At 42.4% G+C, this 21,645-nt stretch overlaps 1 protein-coding gene across 3 annotated transcripts in view; it reads right to left on the bottom strand.

Annotated features, from left to right (window-relative positions):
- Positions 1–21,645, bottom strand: part of ACAP2 (ArfGAP with coiled-coil, ankyrin repeat and PH domains 2) — a 162,291-nt gene that overhangs the window by 32,603 nt on the left and 108,043 nt on the right. For all 3 annotated transcript variants that reach the window (XM_082249893.1, XM_082249895.1, XM_082249894.1), the window contains 4 exons: positions 18,980–19,031; positions 5,693–5,793; positions 5,158–5,263; positions 888–1,084 (listed from right to left, as the gene is read on the bottom strand). In XM_082249893.1, coding sequence (XP_082106019.1) covers positions 888–1,084; positions 5,158–5,263; positions 5,693–5,793; positions 18,980–19,031 — 456 coding nt within the window. The remainder of the gene's footprint in view (positions 1–887; positions 1,085–5,157; positions 5,264–5,692; positions 5,794–18,979; positions 19,032–21,645) is intronic.

Here is a 21,645-nt window from a genome sequence, read left to right as displayed (position 1 = left end):
ATACATACTTCTTGAAATAGTAGACATTTGCTTTAGATGGATCATACTAGGCGATGCCTTTTTAATGCAAATCAGTACAAGTTTACTTAGCTAGTACAAGGCTACTACTGGATAATGTCATCAAGCCATTTGCACCCTTTACTGTTAACACATTCTTTGTGTTACTGCAATGTGCTGAAAGGCACTGAACATGGATTGATTCCAAGGAGTGCCATTTATTTTGAATTGCACCCTGCACTACGCTGCAAAAAATGCAGCAAACACAACATATTTGTGCGCTGAGGTGTAATGCAGCCCATTTATTTTGAATGCGCTGAATACACAAAAACGGCGTGGTGCGTATGGGCCTTCACTGTTTGAATACTTTCACAGAATGAGATTCACAGAACTGCACTGCTACTTCATTCTTTGCCACATTATATAAACAGGAACTGAAGAAAAAGTCACTTTAAGAAATCTGAGCTATGTAGCTGTTTTACAGACTAGATGTCCTGGACTATGACCTTGTGTATTATGCCGTTCCTGGTTGGAGAAAAACAGTTACAGGACAGATTAAATGGATACAATCCATGTGGTGAAGATAAAAGAAAACTAGAGCATGACGTACTGTTTGCTAAACAAATACAGTGTACCAAATATCACAGAATGGTGCTATTTGCTGCCTGAGTTCAGAAGGATGAATTCTTTTTCATGCTTCACATTTTACAATAAATTTGTCTTGACATCTTTAACCATTTTTAGGATGGCATGTTAATCACTGAAAAAATAAACTTAATAATTTATTGATGGCACAAATTATTCAAATAATATGCAGCCTACATAACCTTAAACAGACAAATCAAAAACCTCATTGAAATAGAATTCACTTTAAATAAAAGTCTGCTTACCTGTGAATTCCTGAACATTCGATGCATAAGGTAATGCCTAGGTTAATACTAGCCCAGCGAGGATCTGGTAGGCCACAGTCACAACAATTTGTATTGCCAGGTAAACACTGCACCTTCTGCAGAGCACTCTCCCCTTTAACAAGTTTTGTCTCAGTTACAGGGCTAGTGTTAGATATGGAAGGTTTCTTGTCTGCTTTCTGGAACGATAAAAAGTTCATATTTTTTTTACAATATGCACACATTGTGGAGTTTCTAAGCTCTGAAAATTAAATTAAACCTATAAAGCCACCTGAAATTTCTACTTGCCTGGCTGTTAAGCTGACACTTTGCCCCATTACTTACAAGTATGCAGATCAAAATGTCATAAGTCAATATCTGCATAGTTGTTCCAAGTTAGTGACAAAGTACTGAAACCACAGTGACGACCAGGTAAGTAGTATTTTTAAAAGGAGAGGTCAACAAAGTCCACCTGCATGTTTTTCTCTTGCTTTTCAGCCAAACCGTTTTGGTTTCCCCTGTGTAACCAAATATACAATTCACTATAGGGAAGAAAATTTAACATTTCTGTACTGGAGCCCTATGGTAACTCCGTAGGAATTAATGGATAACTTACTTAAGGTGGTGACAACAGTTGATTGTCTTAAAGGAGAAGTATGGCCAAAGTTCTCTTGGCCATATTTCTCCTTTGGGTCACAGAAGTGCACTTAGTTCTTCACTTCTGTAACCCAGATTCAGCCGACAGTGGCTGACATCACAGAGCCACTCCAGGCTCTGCAGGGATCCTGACAGGAATGTTGGGATCCACTCAGATGCCTTACCAGCAGCTGGCTCAACATCTCAATGCGCTGCTGAGAGCTTGAGTCAGCCTCTCCCACCCCTCCACAGCCTGTCGCTCCAGTGAGCATTAGAGGGGCAGAGCAGTCTTTAATCGCTCAGTTCTCAGTGTAGTGCCAGCTGGGGACAGATGCAGCATCATATCCATGCTGCAGCCATCTAGGTGAATATGTAAATTTGTTTTGTTTGATTCCAACAATTTTCTTTGAAAGTAATGTCAGCAGAGTATTGATATGGGGGTAGAACTCTGTACAATAAATTAACACAGCAGTAGTGAAAAAAATAGACTCCAAACACTCCACGCAAAACAGAGGATTCTACTTTGATTATAGCTGTTCGTAATATTATACTGTCAACTTTGCTATGTATGATTGCAAACATTTTTTTGGCGACTTGTTAGAAAAATATTGATAACCAGAATTATTATCAATGAGCCTTTGTGAGCAAACATTTATGCAAAGGGCACTGTGTTTATTATTTTTTAAGAATTTAATTTAAGAACTGCAGAACTTTATCTTGCAAAGTCTCCAAATACAAGGAATAAAATACAGCTCTCTGTGGACATGCAATTGCTGCCGGTGTACTTTGTCTACACATTGAGTAGGCTTTCTTTCTCAGCAGGAGCTTATGTTAACCTTTCCCCATCCGCGCTACAGCCTATATACGGCTGCAGCGCGGACTCGAATTTTCGGGAGGCCGTTTTTAAACGGCCTCCCAGTGACACGCCCCCCGCGCGCTCCCGCGAGCGCGCTGCGGGGGAAATCTGTGTCAATCACAGCGGCCATTCACCACGTGATCGGGCCGTCCAATGAGCGATGATCTCATATGTAAACATATGAGATCATCTCTCATCGCCGGCGCTCCTTCCTCACACGGAGCCTGCAGTGTGAGGAAGGAGGGGGAGCCTCACAGCGCCGGGGACACAGGAGAATGTAATCAGGGCACTGATCACCAGTGCCCTGATTACTAGAGGTAAAAACACACACACAGTGCCCCCCCCATCAGTGCCCGCCATCAGTGCCCCCATCAATGCCCACAATCATTGCCCATAGTGCTGCTAGTCAGTGCCCATCAGTGCCTGCTCATCTAAGCACTGATGAGCACTGACTGGCAGCACTATGGGCACTGAGTGTGGGCACTGATGGTGCTGCCCATCAGTGCCGCTCATCAGTGCCACCCGTCAGTGTCCAGTGCCATCCGCCAGTGCCCATCAGTGCCGCCTATCAGTGCCCGTCAGTGCCGCCTCTCAGTGCCCAGCAGTGCCACCTCTCAGTGCCCAGCAGTGCCACCTCTCAGTGCCCAGCAGTGCCACCTCTCAGTGCCGCCTCTCAGTGCCCAGCAGTGCCGCCTATCAGTGCTCATCAGTGCCGCCTATCAGTGCTCATCAGTGCCGCCTCAGTGCCGCCTCTCAGTGCCGCCTCTCAGTGCTCATCAGTGCGGCATATTAGTACCTCCTCATCAGTGCCCATAAGTGCCACCTCATCAGTGCCCATCAGTGCAGCCTATCAGTGCCCATCAGTGCCGCCTCATCAGCGCACATCAGTGAAGGAGAAAAATTTATTTTCAAAATTTACTCGCAGAAAATAAGAAAAACTTTTTTTTTTTTTTTCAATTTTCTGTCTTTTTTCTTTTTTTTTGTAAAAAATAAAAAACCCAGAGATGATTACATACCACCAAAAGAAAGCTCTATTTGTGTGAAAAAAATGATAAAAATTTCATATGGGTACAGTGTAGCATGACCGCGCAATTGTCATTTAAAGTGTGACAGCGCTGAAAGCTGAAAATTGGCCTGGATGGGAAGGGTGTTTAAGTGCACAGAAGGCAAGTGGTTAATATCAGAGAGGGGTGAATATCATGTAGTTGAGTAATAGGACTGTTACTTAGATACTATTCCTGGATTTTTTTGGTCTAAATGAGAATAGTTTACATCTATACCCTGGTAGTATAACTCCTTACACACATTGTCTACTCATTACTATTTATGCGAATGGCTTTTGCCTTCATAATAAAGGGGAGCAACTACCGGGTAGTTATCCATTTGCACTTTATGCTTATACCTATATTTTGTTGGATAATTAGGCAGTCAGCAACTAGCTCTTAAATTTTTGGTAAAAAAAAAAAAATATATACAGCTACCAGATATCGTGGGAATATTCAGCGTATTCGTATTGGAGGAATGTTCGTTAGACTCTGAGAATGCAGAATATTGGTTTAGCAGCCTCTAAGAATTGCCTTTAGGATGGACTGTTCAAGAAGTCATCTAAGCACGGTATGAAGCTTAGGCATGCTTTGCCTCATCCTAAAAATACTTTTTATGTTACCACTACTTAGAAAAGAATTTTCATTTTACGCCCCCAGTATGTGAACACTCCCATCCTTTGCAACTTGGAAGGGAGCTAAAAATGCAGCTCAACTGTGTGTGTGTTTTTTCCAATGAGGACACTTGTTCCAATGACAACTGTTTAAAGGATAATTTCACCTTTTTAAAAAAAAAAAAATGCATATCTTTTTGCAGGTAGAAAATGTGCATTTATTTATTTTGTTTTACTAAGAGCCTGGAAAGCATTGCACGAGCGATCAGCAGATCATGGGTGCCATGTGGGGCTCATGGAAAACTTCTCAGTGTATCTGTGTGCTCATACCTCATACGGGCAGGTAGTTAAACACTGACAATAAGAGACCATGAACTACCAGAGCGCTCAACAGCGCCATGGTAGTTCATCGAGAGCTACAAGCTGACAGCCACAAAGGCTGTTGGTACTTGTAGTTTCACATTCACAGAACTCTGTGAATAAATAACATTGCCAGGCAGGCGGAGAGCCCCACACAGCCACATTACTTTCAAACAGTGAGAGCGGGCACCCGGAGAAGATGCCCGCTTGCTGTCACTAGGTGGGGGGATGCTGCAGCTGCCTGCTGGAACATGTAACATGTTCCAAAAAATGAGCTTATCTTCTAACTGTTACAAATCGCCCGACACATATGTGCAGCTTCAAAAAGGGTAGGCTTTAATGCCCACACATCGCTAGATGGCCAATATTTATGTTCTGAGAGGATGCTTCCAGCACAAAAGACTGGGCTATCAAAGCGAGCTCTCAGTTCAGGCTAAATAACAGTAGGCGCCAGGACCAGGGTCACATGATTGTCAAAGGCCTGCTGGAGTGGGCAGGAAGAGGTTAAGTAAGTTCCATTGACTTTGGAAATATTTCCTCTGACCTTCTGTGTCTCCAGGACAGGCTGTGAGGGAATTGCCCCAAATGGTATCCCAAGAAATAGAAAAAGCCATAGTGTTAATCATGCCCTACTCTATTCAAAAATACAAACAGGTTTCATCTCTGTAAAAAAGAAAAAAAAAAAAAAAAGGTTTGACATTAGTTATCCTTTAAAGACCTAAGGACCTACAGACAGATAGGTTATGCTACTCATTTTTGCTAACCTCTGCTTCATCACTTTTCTCTCTGTAGGCTGTAGCTATACTTGTTTGCACAGCTTTTATCCAAGCCTGTCGCAGCTTCTCAGAGTCAGCCTGTAACATGCAGCTTCTAGACAGGAAGAAAAAATACAAGATTAATAAAAACATGCGGCTTTAAAAGTTCTTTCAAAGAAGGGGCAAAGTGAACACAGAAAAATATCTGAGACAGGAACAGTAACATACCATCAACTGTGTTTTTTTTATTGCATAGTAGCTGTTTTTATATGCAGCTCATTAATAATACGGCACAAGGTGAAACTCATTAAGACCAGTTTGTAAAAATATGCAAAGGTATTCTTTTTCTTGGATTTCTAACATCTTTGCAGCACTCTGTAAAATTCTAAAAAGTAATACAATATATCTCACTCATAAAATGTTGACCCAAAAAGATGAATCTAGCTTTTTGGTGAAGACTATTCAAGGCAGCCAGTGTGTAAAACTGCTGGTATTGTTGGCATTTGTTAAAAGAAAAAAAAGCCTACCTGAAAGATATACTTACTTAGTAGGTGAAACCACCTCAAAGCAGAAGCGTCTCTCAATGTCTTCACAGTGTTTTACTGTGCACAAACGTAAATCTTCAACAACTACTGTAGGGTTATCCTGTGTGGACAAAAAGACGGGAGGGACATGGAATCACAGTGAACTTGTAAAAAAAATCAAAATGTTAACAGCGGGGAAAAAAAAAAATCATATGATGTCCAATTTATTTTTAAATAAAATAAGCCCCTGGTTGAACCTCAAGCATTATTTCATGTGCCAAGAAATGATATTACAACACCACAGTGGCTTAGCTGTCAGCACTTATGCCTTCCAGCACTTCAGTCCTGAGTCTGGTTCAGGATCCTATCTGCATGGAGTTTGCATGTCCTCCCTGTGCTGGTGTGCATTTCATCCGGGGAGCTGTGGCTTTCTCCTACACACCAAATACGTGCTGGTAGGTTAACTGACTCATGTCAATCGTCCTTATGTGTTATGTACACAGATCAGCCATAACATTAAGGCCCTACTGCAGTGACCTGCAGTTTATTGCACAGGAAGATTGCAGGTCACTGCAATGACACAAAGAAAACAACTCTTTAGTATGTTTTGTTCAGAACACAAAACTGGTGTCATGTGCAGTGTGGTGCATTGTTTGAAAGCGCTACATGTATGCATTTTAACGCAGCACAATACAAGTAAATGCACATCAACGTAACGCAAGTCTTTTAAGGGAAAAAAAAAAAAAAAAAAAAAAGCTTTTTACATTTTTTGTCCCCTACCCATAGCAAGTTAACCTGCATAAAACACACATCAACGCACATAAAAATTCAAGCCAATGGAAGACAATGCACTTCCATTTTTGAGCTTTGTTATTTATTTTAATGCATGTTTATCCGTGAACAGGCCCTAAAATCACTGTCAGGTTAGGTGAATAACATTAATTATGTAATTTACAATGGCAACTGACAGTCAGTGGAATATATTAGGCAGCAAATAAACATGTTTGTGAAGTTGATGTGTTGAAAGTACAAATAATGGGCATCGCAGTTTGTTGTGTATGGAGCTGCATAGCGCAGATCGGTTATTATCGGCCCATGCTGACCCGTGTCCACAGCCAAAAGCATGAGCATCAGAACTGGACAATGGAGCAATAGAAGGTGGACTGGTTTGATGAATACCTCGCTTACCTGGCGAAGAGACTGCACCAGGATGCAGTATGGGAAGAAGGCAAGCTGGCTGAGGCAGTGTGATGCTTTGGGCAACGTTCTGCAGGGAAACTTAGGTCCTGCAATTCATGTGGATGTTACTTTGGCACATACTACCTACTTAAAAATTGTTGGTAAACAAGTACAACCTTTCATCGAACCATTTTTTTCCTGATGGCAGCGGCCTCTTTCAGCAGGATAATGTGCCCTGCCACACTGCAAAATGGTTTAAAAATGGTTCAAGAATGTTTTGAGGAACACATCAACGAGTTTCAGTTGTAGACATGGCCTCCAAATTCTCCACATCTCAATTTTATCAGAGCATCTGTGAAATGTGCTGGAGAAACAAGTCTGATACATGGAGGCCACACCTTGAAAATACTGGACGAGTTACTCAATATTAGGTGGGTCACCATAATGTTTTGGCTGGTCGGTGTATGTCAGTGATACGGGGACTGCAGTGCCTTTAGGCCAGGGACTGTGAATGTACAGTATATGCTGCATAAAGTGTAGGCTCTATGTTCTAAAATATAGTTATGGTTGGCTATAGTGATACACACAATATAATAGATATAAAGGTTCCTGTATGACAGTCTAAACAAGTACCAAATCCAGTTACTATGTAATGCAAAAGTCTTTTAAAGCAAATAAAAAAACTTCCTTCAGCTCTCCTGACTGAGCCAAATACTTTATCTGTGTCTCGCATGTTCCCCTGTCAAGACACTGCAGCTCATAGTTGGAGGGTGTTAAAAAAAAAAAAAAAAGGTAGTGCTGACAATCCAGAAAACAGTGGGTATGACTGGATGTGGCCAGGCACTGGTGGAAAAGCTTCAGATTTGTGAATCAGCAGTCACAGTTCTGAAAGCCACGCTCCCTGCAAGATTTTTGCATCCCAATTTAGTGCAAGAAGGAACAGCCTTCTTGAGAATGGAAACTCTGCTCTAAGTTCAGGAGCAGTGCAGCATGGTTGCAACATTATCACAGAAAGCTACATTAGGACGACTTCACTGACAGAACAAACAGGGATTTGTGGGCCTTTGCCTGGGGGACTAGGAGGAAGTTGTAAGTGTAATTGTAAGGGAGGCCATAGCTTTACTTTAGTGTTCTGTTTACAGTACTGTAAGGATTAGAGAATGTGTGTACTGATAGAAATGTATAGGTTATCATTGCTGGACACCTGAGAATTCTAGTAGCCTAAATGTCACTGGCTTTAATTATGAGCGCCTAGCCTGGAACAAGCATGCAACAAGTAAAGCTAGAGGATTTCTAAAAACGCCTGATCTGTAAATCTGCTTTGGGCCAGAAAATCAAAACGCACTTTAGTCATTCATGTAGCATTTTTAGAAGTTGTTTAGGAATGTTTTCCTCTACCAAGTCAATGGGGTTGATTTACTAAATGCAAACAGACTTTGCACTTTGCAAAGTGCAGTTGCTCCAGAGCTTAGTTAGGTAAGGCTTCACTTTGCAAAGAGTAGCCAATCACGTGCAAGGAAAATAAAACTGTATTTTTGCTTGCACATGATTGGATGACGTAAGTCAGCAGAGCTTCTGCTTATTTACTAAGATCTGCAGCAATGTAGGGTCTTTTTGCCTTTAGTAAAGTCACCCCAATGCGTTTTAATAATGTGCGCATAATGTATGGTTTTGCAGACCTAAAATTTCGACTGTAGAATTCTCAAGAGATAAGAAGCCAGTGGATGAATAAACCCATTGGATTTCACCAAAACTGAAACAGGACTGGTCTCTAACACGCTATGCTTAAAGTGCATCTTAAGACAAAAGCACTTTTTTTTTTTTCTTCTCAATAATGTAGGGAAGGATTACATCTTTTAGATTTTTATTGTTGTCTTTTTCTTTAACAAAAGTTGAGAAAAAATCTCCCATTGGGAACACTGGGTTCCAGTGACCACTCTCAATTAAGGAATTGTCCCTCATTTTGGAGAAATATCCTCTCACTTCATGTAGGCTTTAGATATAAATATATGAAATACTTTTACTGTTCTTTGGGACCTGTGCATATTACTTTTGGTGTTAAGGAAATGCCTTTGTGACAGGTAAGGATGCCGGTTATATAAAGGCTGAATCAGTATTGAATCAAGACAAGCCAAGCAACTAGAAATTTAAATAGAAGGACAGCACACTGACTGCTGTTCACTTATCCTAACGATGCCAGACTCTCAAGCAATTAAAAACGCATGCTAATAAAAATGTTATTGCGGGCCATTTACATTGTCAGTGTCAGGGCTCCTAAATTATCAAGAATTCAAATGGTGCGTTAAATTTGTTTGTGTGCGCTTACTAACCTAGAATCCATGCATTTTACTTTCAATTTAACAAAGTCAACACTATTTCTTTCAATGCCTTTCATATAGTCTTATTGGCCATTTCTTGTTGGTTTTTAGTAACACCGTCTATTTTTTTTTTTTTGTATAAGTAGAACAGTGATCTATGGGTAAATATCAATTATGTACAGAAAATTGTAGATTTTTTTGTTTGTATGTCCCACCTCATGCTCTCATGCCCATGCTAATTATGGATCTACTCTGTTTACATCCAAACATAGTGGATTTAGCTTAGAATCCGCTAGTACTTTGTGCACAGGATTTTCCCCTATAAACAGACTTAAAGATATAGAAGTGTCATCAACTGCTGGTTTAGCAACATATACAATATTGCATATTTAATACAAATCTCCATGCTTACTGTGTAATTGTAAAAGCTTGTCTCATATGTCGCTCAAATTCTCACACAGTTGCACTATAGTTAATTTATTGTTACAGTTTAAGTGATGTACACTACTGTGAAAAAGTTTAAGGCAGGAGTGAAAAAAATGCAGTAAATTAAGAATGCTTTCAGAAACAGAAGTGTTAGGCCCCGTTCACACTGGGGCGATCCGACTTCCCGGGGGGACCTCCGAGGTCGCGGTGCGAGCAGCGCGCCGCGACCTCGGAGCGGCTGGCACGGACTTCATAACATTGAAGTCTATGACGGTCGCTCCGGGTCACCCCAAAGAAGCTCCGGACCCTTTTTCTAAGTAGGAGTGACTTGTGTCGCTCCTATTAGAACGGGTCCGCAGCTTCCCTATGGAAGGCGACCTACGGCGACCAGGTCGCCTCACAGGTCGCCCCAGTGTGAACGGGGACTTAATAGTTTATTTTTATGAATTAATAAAATTGAAAGTAAACGAAAAGAAGACAAATCCAAATCAAAATTTGGTGACCACCCTTTGCCTTCAAAACAAAAAACAAAAATTCTTCTAAGTACACTTGCATACAGTTTTTGAAGGAACTCGGCAGGTACAGTAGGTCGTTCCAAAAATCTTGGAGAACTAATAAAAAATGGTAGTGCTGCGCTGTTGAATATCAGCAGATGTGTGATTTAAAGTGTACAAATAACAAATGTTGAAGTGCATGTGTTAAAGGTGGATATGTGTAAGTGAATACTACAAACGCACAATATAAACAGTTGATATACCAGATGCAATGTATACAAAGATACAGAAATAAAGCTGAAACAAATTAAATAAGCATAAAAAACTCAAGTAAAAAAGTGGCTGAATGTATCATACATTAAAGTGAGTCCATATAAAATTGTGAAAGAAATATAAACAGTCTGATGCACCTCCAATAGGTGCATGTGAATCCCTTCTCCCAAAGAAGAATGTGACTGGTGTCTGATCCAAAGTGTTACACCTTTATGTGTACTGGCCTCTCACCTTACAGCTTTAAGGTTACTGTGTAAATGAATAACTTTCACTTTAAATACTTCCCACTGCTTGCCGGGGTAGTCCTTGTTGTGAACCCAGCTGAAGGTAGACTGTGATACGGGGATGGGTATCCCATTTAAGATGGGCTGACGGGGTTTCCCAATATATCCTCTGTAGGGTAATAGATAAGAAAGAAAAGCTCCCAATAGTGTAGAACTATTACACAATTTTATTGGGGGAAAAAAAACAGCTGAAACACTCACATTTAAAATAATAGCATAGAGTACATCATCCACCAGCCGCGAGCTCATCTTTCGCAGAACATTGGTCCCGACACGTAGCGTCACGCCCACGTGACTTCATCAGCGGATGATTTGTGCTTTTGTAGTATTCACTAACACGTATTTACCTTTAGCACATGCACTTCAATATTTGCCATTTGTAGACTTTAAATCACACATCTGCTGGTATTCGACACCGCAGCACCACCATTTTATATTATTTCACTTTGGGTGTTGGAATGGCCGATTGGTGCCTGCAGCAGTCGGTCACATGTACCATCACACAGTGATCGCGCAGGGGTACCGTTTTACTTTTATCTTGGAGAACTAAACACAGCTCTCCTGTGGATGTAGGCTGCCTTCAATCCTTCGGTCTTTTCATGTAGTCCCAGACAGACTCTATAATGTTGAAATCAGGACTCTGTGGGGGGCAAACCATCACTTCCAGGACTCCTTGTTTTTCTTTATGTTGAAGATAGTTCTTAAGGATATCGGCTGCATGTTTGGGGTCGTTGTCCTGCTACAGAATAAATTTGGGGCCAATAATAAGCCAGCATAAAAGATAACTATCTGCCTGTATTTCTGAGCATTGAGAACACCAGTGATCCTGACCTAATCTCCAACTCAATTTGTAGAAATGCAGCCCCAAACTTGCAAGGAACCACCACCCTGCTTCACTGTTGCCTGCAGACACTCATTATTGTACCGCTCTCCAGTCCTTCACGAACAAATTGCCTCGTGCCACAGCCAAATATTTAAAATTTTGACTTCTCAGTCCAGGGCTCACGCTGATATTTTTCAGCAACCCAGTTTTCCTGCATAGTTATATTGCTTAGCCTTGTTGCCACATCAAATGTATGTTTTTTTTTTGGCCGCAATTCTTCCATGAAGACCACTTCATAAAAAAGGAAGGGTAAAAATAAGGGAGAAAGAGCAGGCGCCCCCTGTGTATTCAGAGCCACCTCAGGTATCGCGCTATAAGTGACCAAGACTGGCTGGATGTAGGGAAGGTAGGGAGCAATTTATTCAAGGTTCCCAGATTTTAAGAAATTTGGAATGGGAGTTTTTTGATACTGAACATTTTTTTCATTTACCTTAAGGCAGTCATACAATCTTTTACTTCCTAAAACGGGACTGATGATTTCTTCCAGGCCTGGATCCGAAACCAGTCACCCGTGGACAGGCCCGCCAAAAATGCAATACATCCCCTTGCGGGTCACAATTCCTGGGGCATCCATCGCTGCACCCAGGATTTGTGTGGGCTAACTGAGCAGGGACAGAATACCACCTCAAAGGCGGATTCATAATAAAAGAACATTTTGCTACAATTGGTCAGGCCCTACTCCAGTCCTCCAAGTCAAATCAGTTATCAGGTCACGTTCTCACCGTGTCACATATATGAGGGGTGCTGAGTGTGCTTGAATATTTAGAGAAGCTTTAAAAGCAGAGATGTGGCTTGGGGATCCCGGCGAGTGTTGGCAGGTATGGTATGTTCGAAGCTCATCTTTAGAAAAGGGTACGTTGAAGTAGGAGCCATTATTCACTGTCTTAATCATACACCTGACTCTAGTCCTACAAAATCTCTGACTATGTGTAAGTGTACCAAGTGTGCAAGTGTAAGAACTGATGCTAAAGCCAAAGGGTAGTCACACCAAATATTGATTTGGTTTAGATTTTTCTTTTGTTGGCTCACTTTGCATTTTGTAAACTGAAAAATATAAACAATTAAAAAAAAATGGGATTTTTGACTTACCATTAAATCCATTTCTCTGATGTTCATTGATGGACACAGCTCCTGATCTTCTTAACCATGAGGTTATACTGCCCCCTACAGGAGTAGGACACTAGGCAGAAAAAAAAAAAAAAAGTTTGGCTACACCTATGGGCAGTCCCAAGGGCTATACTCCCTCTCTCTGCTATAGTTTTGTCACAAGCAGTGTCAGAAGAATTACAACTCCACAGAGTGGTGGGTTGCTGTGTTCGTCAATGAACATCAGAGAAATGGATTTTACATGAAGTCAAAAATCACATTTTCCCTTTCATTCACTGACGGACACAGTTCCTGATCTTCTTTACCATTGGGATGTCCCAAAGCAGTGTTAAACATGAGGGGTGGGAACAGCAAAAAAGAAACTCCCAAGGCTAACTATAGCCAATCAGGTAAACAGGAGCTAATCCAAAACAACTGAAGCTCACCTGAAAACAACAATACACCTTCAAAGAAGACCAGGTCCTCTAAACAGCAGCCTGCAAAAACCTTGTGGCCAAGGGAAGCATCCGCAGATGCCAACACATCCACTTTATCGAACTTTGTAAAAGGGTGCACCGAAACCAGGATGCTGCCTTGCAAACCTGAGTCACTGATGCCTGATGACGGAGGCCCAGGAGGCACTGAGCGCCCGAGCAGAATGCGCCTTGACATAGAAAGGAGGAACCTGACCCTTGATGGAATAGACCTTAACCACTGTCTGTCTGATCCATCTGGAAATGGTCGCAGAGGAAGCAGTCAACCCTTTCCAAGGCCCATCCGTGAGCACAAATACTGAGTCTGACTTCCTAAAAAACTCTGTAGCTGCCAGGTACACCCTAATTGCCCAGACCACATCCAAGGCATACAAAGCAATTTCCTTTGGATGTTTTGGCCTGGGACACAGGGAAGGCAACAGGTCTTCAATAAAATTAAAATCAGAGACAACCTGAGGAAGACAGACAGAGGTGAAAAACCCAACTCATCTCTGTGAACCACCAAGTAAGGTGAACGACAGGATAACGCCACCAGTTTCGACACTCTGCGCCCAGAGGTGAAAGCCACCGAAAAGGGCACCTTCTGGGACAGTGTAGGCAGGGGAATCCCCCGAAGATGCTCAAAGGAGGCTCCTAGAAGATAGAGCACCAAATTGAGGTTCCAAGGTGGCAACAGAGGCAACACTGGAGGGGTCAAGTGCCTAACTCCCTGAAGAAAAGTATGTACCAGGGAGTATGTTGCCAAGGGTCATTGAAAGAAGACCGCTAAGGCCGACCCGTGATAGTACTCAAGGCCAGTTTCTGCTCAACCCCCCAATGAAGGAAGGTCAAGATCCGATCCACCGAACAAGAGCGGGGTTGAACCCCAAGAGACTCCCTAGAAGTAGATTTTCTAGCTTTTTGCAGCGCTGGAATCACTAAGACATGCCCTCTATCAATTAATACCTGGCGTTTAACAGCCAAGCTGTCAAACCCATGTACTGTAAATCAGGATGGAAGACTGGCCCTTGGGACAGCAGATCCTGCCTGAGAGGAAGCTTCCAAGGAACATCGGCGACCAGCCGCACCAGATCAGCATACCAAGCCCAGCGAGGCCAGTCCGGGGCCACTAAGATGATCGGAATCCCTTCTGCCTCGATCCTGTGTAGAAGTCTTGGCAGAAGCTTGAGAGGAGGGAAGGCGTAAATCAGACGATACTGACCCAACGAGGCCAGCAGGGCATCTGTGGCGTCCGCCAGAGGATTCCGTGATATAGCCACAAACCTCTGCCTCTTTCTGTTGAGCGGAAAACTCAACAGATCCACCTCAGGGATGCCACACCGAAGGCACAACTGATGAAACAACTTTGGATGAGGGGACCACTCCCCTTGGTCCAAGGCCTGCCGACTCAGGTAATCTGCATGCCAGTTTTCCACCCTTGGAATGTGTGCGGCGGAGAGGGCTGGAACGAACCCTTCTGCCCACCTTAGAATGCCGGCTACCTCCAGAGCGGCCAGGACACTTCTTGTGCCCCCCTGGTGGCATTGCCTGATTGAATGCGCACAGGACATCCCTGAAGACGATATGGCCAGGCACAGTCTGATCGCTCGGAAATCCAAGACATTGATTGGTAGTCTGGACTCTTCCAGTGTCAAGATCCCCTGAGCAGAATTTCTGCCAAGGACGCCTCCCCAGCCAGACAGGCTGGCATCCATGGTGACCACTGTCCAATACAAGGGGAGGAAGGATTTTGTCCAGCCGAAGTGCCGGAGAAAGAATGCAACCATATCAGGGACTCTTTCGTTGCCCAGCTCAGCCGGATCTAGTTGTCCAGAGACTGTGGATTCGTGTCCCATTTGGCCAGAATCTCCCTTGCAGCAAACCTCTTATGGAACTGTGCAAATGGAACCGCCTCAAAAAGGTAGACACAATCAGGCCCAGCACCCATATACAAGTCCGGAGGGATGACCATCTGCTGGAAAGCAGGAGAGGAATTGCAGCCTGAAGTTTCTGGAATTTGTCCAGAGGAAAGAGCACTCTGGCTAAGGCCTAGTCCAGAGTCAGACCCACATAGTCCAGCTTTATGGATGGAACCTGAGCAGACTTCTGAAAATTCTGAATCCAGCCAAACTCCCTCAAAGGAGGTAGAGACTCTTCTCGCAGAAGGAGGTCGGCCAAGTAGCCCAGTACCGCGATCCCCCATTGGCATAACAATGCTAGCACCGGGGCCAACACTTTCGTGAAGACCCAAGGAGCAGAGGCAAGACCAAAGGGTAACAACACAACTGAAAATGCTCCTCTACCATGGCAAAGCAGAGGAAGCACTGATGAGTGATGACCAACACATATTGGAATGTGAGAGTAAGCATTCTTGATGTTGATGGAGGAGCTTCTGCACCCGCACAAAGCCATTCAGCGCCTTGAGGTCCTGAATTAGACACACCTTGCCTTCCTTCCTGGGGACTGTAAACAGGTTTGAGTAAAAACTTGAAATTGTTCCGATGTCGGAACAATCACCCTTTAAAGTAAAAGGTCTTGCACCGCCCCAAAAACAGCCTGTAAGCAGACCGGGGACAGTCACGCGTTGGAAGGAAGAACCTTACCGGAGGGAAAGAACGAAACTCTATCTTGTAGCCAGACCATATGATCTCGTGGACCCACTTGTCTTGTACCAGGGGTCCACAGGTCCGGGAACCAGCGAAGACATCCCTTCCCCCACCCCAGGTACGGGTGAGGGCGCACCTTCATGCTGAAGGGGCCTTGAGAAACCCGCTCTTAACTTGCCAGACCAAGTTCGCTTGAATCCTCCAAAGGAGGCCCGAAGGGCTATGAGCCATTGTCAGTTGACCCGGAGGGACAAAAAAACTTCTTCTGAGCTGAGAAGGAGGGCCCACGTCTACAACGAGGGTCCTTGCCCTTAGTAGCCTGAGGAAGAAAGGTACTCTTTCCCCCTGTGAGACCCTTAATGATGTCACCCACGGCAGCACCAAATAGGCGATCTCCTTGAAAAGGAAGATCAGTCAGATTTTTTTTTAGAAGTCTGACCAGCATTTGAGCCACAAAACACGCCGAAGGACCACTGCCAAAAGAGAGACCTGCATCCAAAGAGGCATCACAGATAAACTGCAAAGGCAGAGGGGAGCTAGCCCCCTCCAGGCCACAGCGCAAAAGCTTAGCCCATTCGGTCAGAGTCTGCGACACAAGGGCAATGGTGAATATTGGCCTTAGTGCTGAACCAGCAGGGTGTACAAATTGCAGGCCACAGCCTCCGCCTTCCTGTCAGCTGGGTCCTTAAAGGACAGGGACTCTTCAAATGGAATCATGGTTGCCTTGTCTAATCTGGAAACCAGAGGGTCCACCACCGGTGAAACAGTTCACTTCTTAAGAAGGGACGCCTCATAGGGGTATCACCTAGCAACTCGCTTAGGGAGCCCAAGGAGACATTTTGGTCATCTCCACTCTTAGTGGCAACTTTGACAAAATAGGAGGGAAAAGGGAACACCTTCGCTACTCTGGATGGCTTGTGAGTGCCAAAGAAAACCTGCACCTACATCTCAGCAGCAGCTGCGTCCTTAAACTTTAAGTCTCAAGCACAGATACAATCAGTGCGGGGTTGCAGAAGAGGAGGAATCATTGTCACTATCTGAAGATTCAGGGCGCCTGGTCGCAGACCCAGCAGAGGATCCACATCGGCAGCCAAATCAGATTCAGGATCTTTGGAGACAGATGAGGAAGGGGAAGGTGGGCGGCGCTTTATGCCAGACATTTTTTTTATGCCTAGCGTCCTGCTCCTGTAGGGGGCAGTATAACCCAATGGTTAATATCAGGAGTTGTGTCCATCAATGAACGAAAGAGAAAAATATATTTGTGAAAGCATTCTTAATTTACTTTACAGTATTTCTTCACACCTGCCAAAAACTTTTGCACAGTGCTTTATATGTTCAAATTAAACTGCTGCATTCTATCTGGAAAAAGAAAGATGCTAGAGAATCAATCATACAAATCAAAGAGTCAAATCACTGAGCAATAAATACTGCAAGATGTTTTAAGATAAAGTAACTCAAGCAGTATTTATGTCAGAAATCAGATAAAAAAAAAAAAAAAAAAAAAAAGAGTAAATTAACATACGCATTGCATTTCTTTTTTTTTTTTTCTTGCAATATTTAACATATGTTTGTCTTTTTTAACGAATTTCATTGCAGAACAGACCTCTGGCTGCAGCAGGAAGTGATGCCCTTACCTATGCTAAATGAGACAGCGATAGTCGGTATACTAACAACCATGATTTAGGACTGCCTAGACCATTCAGTTGTATGGTGAATGTAAAAAAAGGGGGCAGTAAATGTGTAAACAAGAAAAAAAAAAATATACGCACAACTGCGCATCAGGCATGGATTTAAAGGGGGAACCATAAATATCAAAAACTAAAAAAGGAGGGAAAAAAAACCAGGCCACTCCTCCTCCTCACAAAACCATACTAGACCCTTATTCAAGCATGCAGCCTGGCTGGGTAGGAGAGGGTAGAATGCGAAAGCGAGCCCTCCCTACCAAACAATACCAGACAACTACAAACAACACATGCCCTTAAAAAGAACCTTGTGTCCAATATTGATGGGAACAAGAGCCTACTCTACAACCCTGGCCCATTGGTTGTGGGGGTCTGAGGGCAGGGGGTTGGGGGGCTTATTGGGATCTGTAAGCCCCCTTTAAAAATAAGGGGGCCCCTATATACCAGCCCCTCCCCCTCATGTGAATGTATAGGGGTACATAGAGGTTCAAATAAAAAAAAAATGGTAAATGTAAATTAACACACACTTTTTGCCAAGTCCTTTATTAAAACTCCATATTCAGTCAACGATGTAACCCACGAGACCCTGCAACTAACTTTGCAGCAAAGGTTGGGAAAAGTTAGGAATCAACAAGGAGAGAACTGCATCAGCAGCAGATGAAGTTTTTTTCAGTGGGCGTCAATCATCAAGATTGGTGTGAATCTGCATCACTGGACAATGGGGGAGGGTGGGGGGGGGGGGGGTTGCTGAAGGAATTCTCTGAATGGGAGTGTGTTTATTTACATATAATTTTTGTGAATGGGTAGGGGTACTAAAAGCCCTTACTCATTCATAGGGGTGGGGGGGAGGGGGTGGTTGTGTTCCCAGTATCTAGGGGCCCCCTTACCTAAACAGAGGGCTTCGAAATTCCAATAAGCCCCCTGCATGCAGATTCCCACAACCATTGAGCTGGTGCAGTGGGAACAGGCCCTTGTCATTACCATAGGGGCAAGGTGCTTTACCAGGGAAGTCATCTGGCCTGCTAAGGTTCAAAAGGAAGGGGAGTGGTTGGCACACATGGGGGGGGGGGGGTTTCTGGTTTAAATTCCATACAAACCTGGAGAAGTGTGGAAAGCCTATGTTTTTTTTATGGGGTCCCCCTAAAATCCATAACAGACCTTATGCATCCCTAAAATCCTTAACAGACCTTGTGCGTTTGACTCTTAGGGGGAACCCGATGCAATTTTTTTTTTGTTACATTTATCACCCCTTTTTTTTGGGTTCTGCTGTCACTTGAGAATCCCTGGCTGACAGCTGAATGGGCTGGTAGGGATGAGTCATAGTTGTCCTAACAACCAGTATTCCCAAGAGGGCGGTCATATTTTGCAGCGGTAGTAATAGAGTTGCTAAATTTTTAAAATCTAATTTTTTACATTTGGTAAATACCAAGTGGCTAGACCATGAGATAATTAACAAATGTTTTTTTTTTTTTAGTAAACTGGTATTTTAAATATTGCATGCAATAACAATTAGAGAATTAACCCCACTGACCTCAGTATGCCTAAAGAAAAAAAACGTATGGATTTAAAAGTAATAATGACCAAAAAATGTTCTATAACTCACCTTAAATTTCTTTTGATATACTAGTTGGTTATTTTGTATTGAAAACCAACGCCTAAATTAAAGAAAGAACACAATATCAAGCTGTATTATTAGGATTTACATTTTATAAGTGCTATTACTAGAAGTTAATGCAAACAATTAGTATAACATAATAATACAGGGTTAACCACCAGCAGAATAGCTTGGGAAGTTGCACAGAAGGAAGCCGAAAGGACCCATATAGAGAAGGCCATTTTACTGGAAGTATTACATACGTAAATCTAGAAAGCTGTCAGAATACAATATACATAATATCTGTGTTATAAAATGTGGAACCAATAAACTAAGAATATTGTGCACAGCAACCAGACAGGTGTATATGTTATTCTCCTATTTGATTTCAAACCGCTCGAGTTTTCTTCACTCGGCAAATACTCAGATAAGGATTACCTATATATCGGTTTACCCTTCATAAAAAGGATGAAAAATCTGCATATGGCTGTAAATAAGTAAACTTACGTTCATTAGACTTTAATAAAAGACTAATAAGAGCAAGAGTGTGGAGGAAATCGGACCTTCTACTGTTAACTTTCGAATGATTAATGTTGATTAGTTGTTATGGGTTGCTGCACACCACTGGCCTAATTTAATGACAGAGTACAGCAAAGCATCTCAATGAGTCTTTTAAGGACCATAACACTTAAAACTTATCTTACTAGCCAGAAGATATTTAACATATTTCACGAAAGAAGCATACTTCTTGACGACAGGCTTCATCAAAGCAAATATATTCCTAAATTATTAGGAAAGTAAAGTCCAACTCCAATCCGAAAGGACTTATATTTTTTCATGGTAGTCAGGCCTGGCTTAGAGAAACCTGTGCTGAGATCAATATGCAAACATTGGTGACCTATCCTTCCAAAATGCTAACTGCCTTGCTGTCATGCTGATGCAATGGCTTTAACTTTCCTAGTCACTGATCAGGGACAAAAGACAAGTTCCTACTTTAACTGCTGAATGCTTGTTCTAGTTATGTGAAGTACAGAAAGTAATTAAGCTAAATGACAAGCAAATTAACTAAAATATTCACAAGGCCAGGCTTGGAAGTCCTTGCCCTTCGCTCATTATAGGCCTTTATCAAGTGTGTAGTATTACTGGTGTGTTATATTATTGTAAGGTATACATCAATGTGTTGGGACAGCCATGTGAGGAAAGGTACTCACCCTAGTGTTAGCTTCCAATGACAGGCACTAAGCAGTAGGAAGGAGGACACTGACTCAATAGGCTTTGGGGGGTTGTCATTTAAAGAAAAATGTACTTGGGACACTGAATCTCTTTAAGGGTCAACTGTCTCATTTAACAAGGCAAAGAAAATGTACGAACTATAGTAAGCAATTATAAATTGTTTTATGGATCAGGTAGAAATCTGTTAAAACAAACTATTGCATTGCAAATCACAGTATTTTGCACTGTTTTACTAGGTAAATCTATTAATGTCACAATGGTATTGAAAGCGAAGCAATAAGGTTAGTAGGTAGGAGAGTTTGTGCACATAACACAATTACACCTAACTGCTATTTCGTAACTTGGTGGTATAAATGGCAGCAAAGGTTCTCATGGTGGTACACAAAATAAATAAAAGAATAAGGAGATCTTGTAATTTGGATTATAGGGGCCGAAATGACAACATCTCTCCTGTCTTTATAAGGAAATTGTGTGCTTTGGTATCCTCTGTTACAGTTGCTGCCACCTTGTTCAAATGTTTAAATTGGAGAAAATGCAGTTAAAAAACAGATTTGTAAATGATTGGGAATGTTTTTACATGCTAGAATCTCAGGATAACAGAATAATTTCATGCCTTTGTTCACAATATAAACATTTAAAACAAAAGCCTAAACATAAAAGTTAAACAGCAGAACATAACTTCAGGCTGTTTTCCTATCATGTGTTGTGCATTCACATTAAAAGAGGAAACACTGAAGCCTAATAGGGGAAATGGAAAGTTATGAAGCTGCGGAAAAGAATAGGAATCATAAGCTGAATGGGAGGAACACAGGGAAATACTGACACAGGAAAAAAGAGGAAATCAAAATCAATCACAAACAAGAAGTTGTTAGAAACTGGACTAGTATTACGAATTCCCTGAGATGGCATGGGGAGTATATTTTTGTGTGTGAACTATAAAAGTAAATCTAGAATGCAAAATGTAGGACTAGTACAAAATATATATTTGAATCACATGAATTACTCAAGGAACAGATTAAAGTCATAGTTAAAGTTTTTTTTATAAAATAATAAAGACAGTATACAGTACTTACCTGCCCTGTGCAACGGTTTTGCACAGAGCGGACCCGAACCTCCTCTGGGGTCCCCTGCCGGCACTCAGCTCCTCCCCCCTTTCAGGTGCCACCATAGCAAGCCAATTGCTATGGGGGCACTCATGTGGGCTTGATCCCAAGCCAGGCTGCCTATTGATAAGCACAGCATGGCTCAGCCTTTCCCCATCCTCACAGGGTTTGACTGGAAGTAGCAGGTTCTTGGTCTCCCATTTACTAAGGAGTTGATTAACTAAAGGCAAGTAGACTGTGTACTTTACTTTATAATACATATCTAATCACATGGAAGGACAAAAAAACTGAATTTGTGCTTGCACATGATTGGATGATGGAAGTTAGCAGAGATTTGCC

This window comes from Pelophylax lessonae (genome assembly GCF_965119305.1).
Source record: "Pelophylax lessonae genome assembly, chromosome: 3".
NCBI classification, from domain to species: Eukaryota; Metazoa; Chordata; class Amphibia; order Anura; family Ranidae; genus Pelophylax; species Pelophylax lessonae.
The sequence above is the reverse complement of the archived record's forward strand: the minus strand, read 5'-3'. Positions and strand labels throughout refer to the sequence as shown.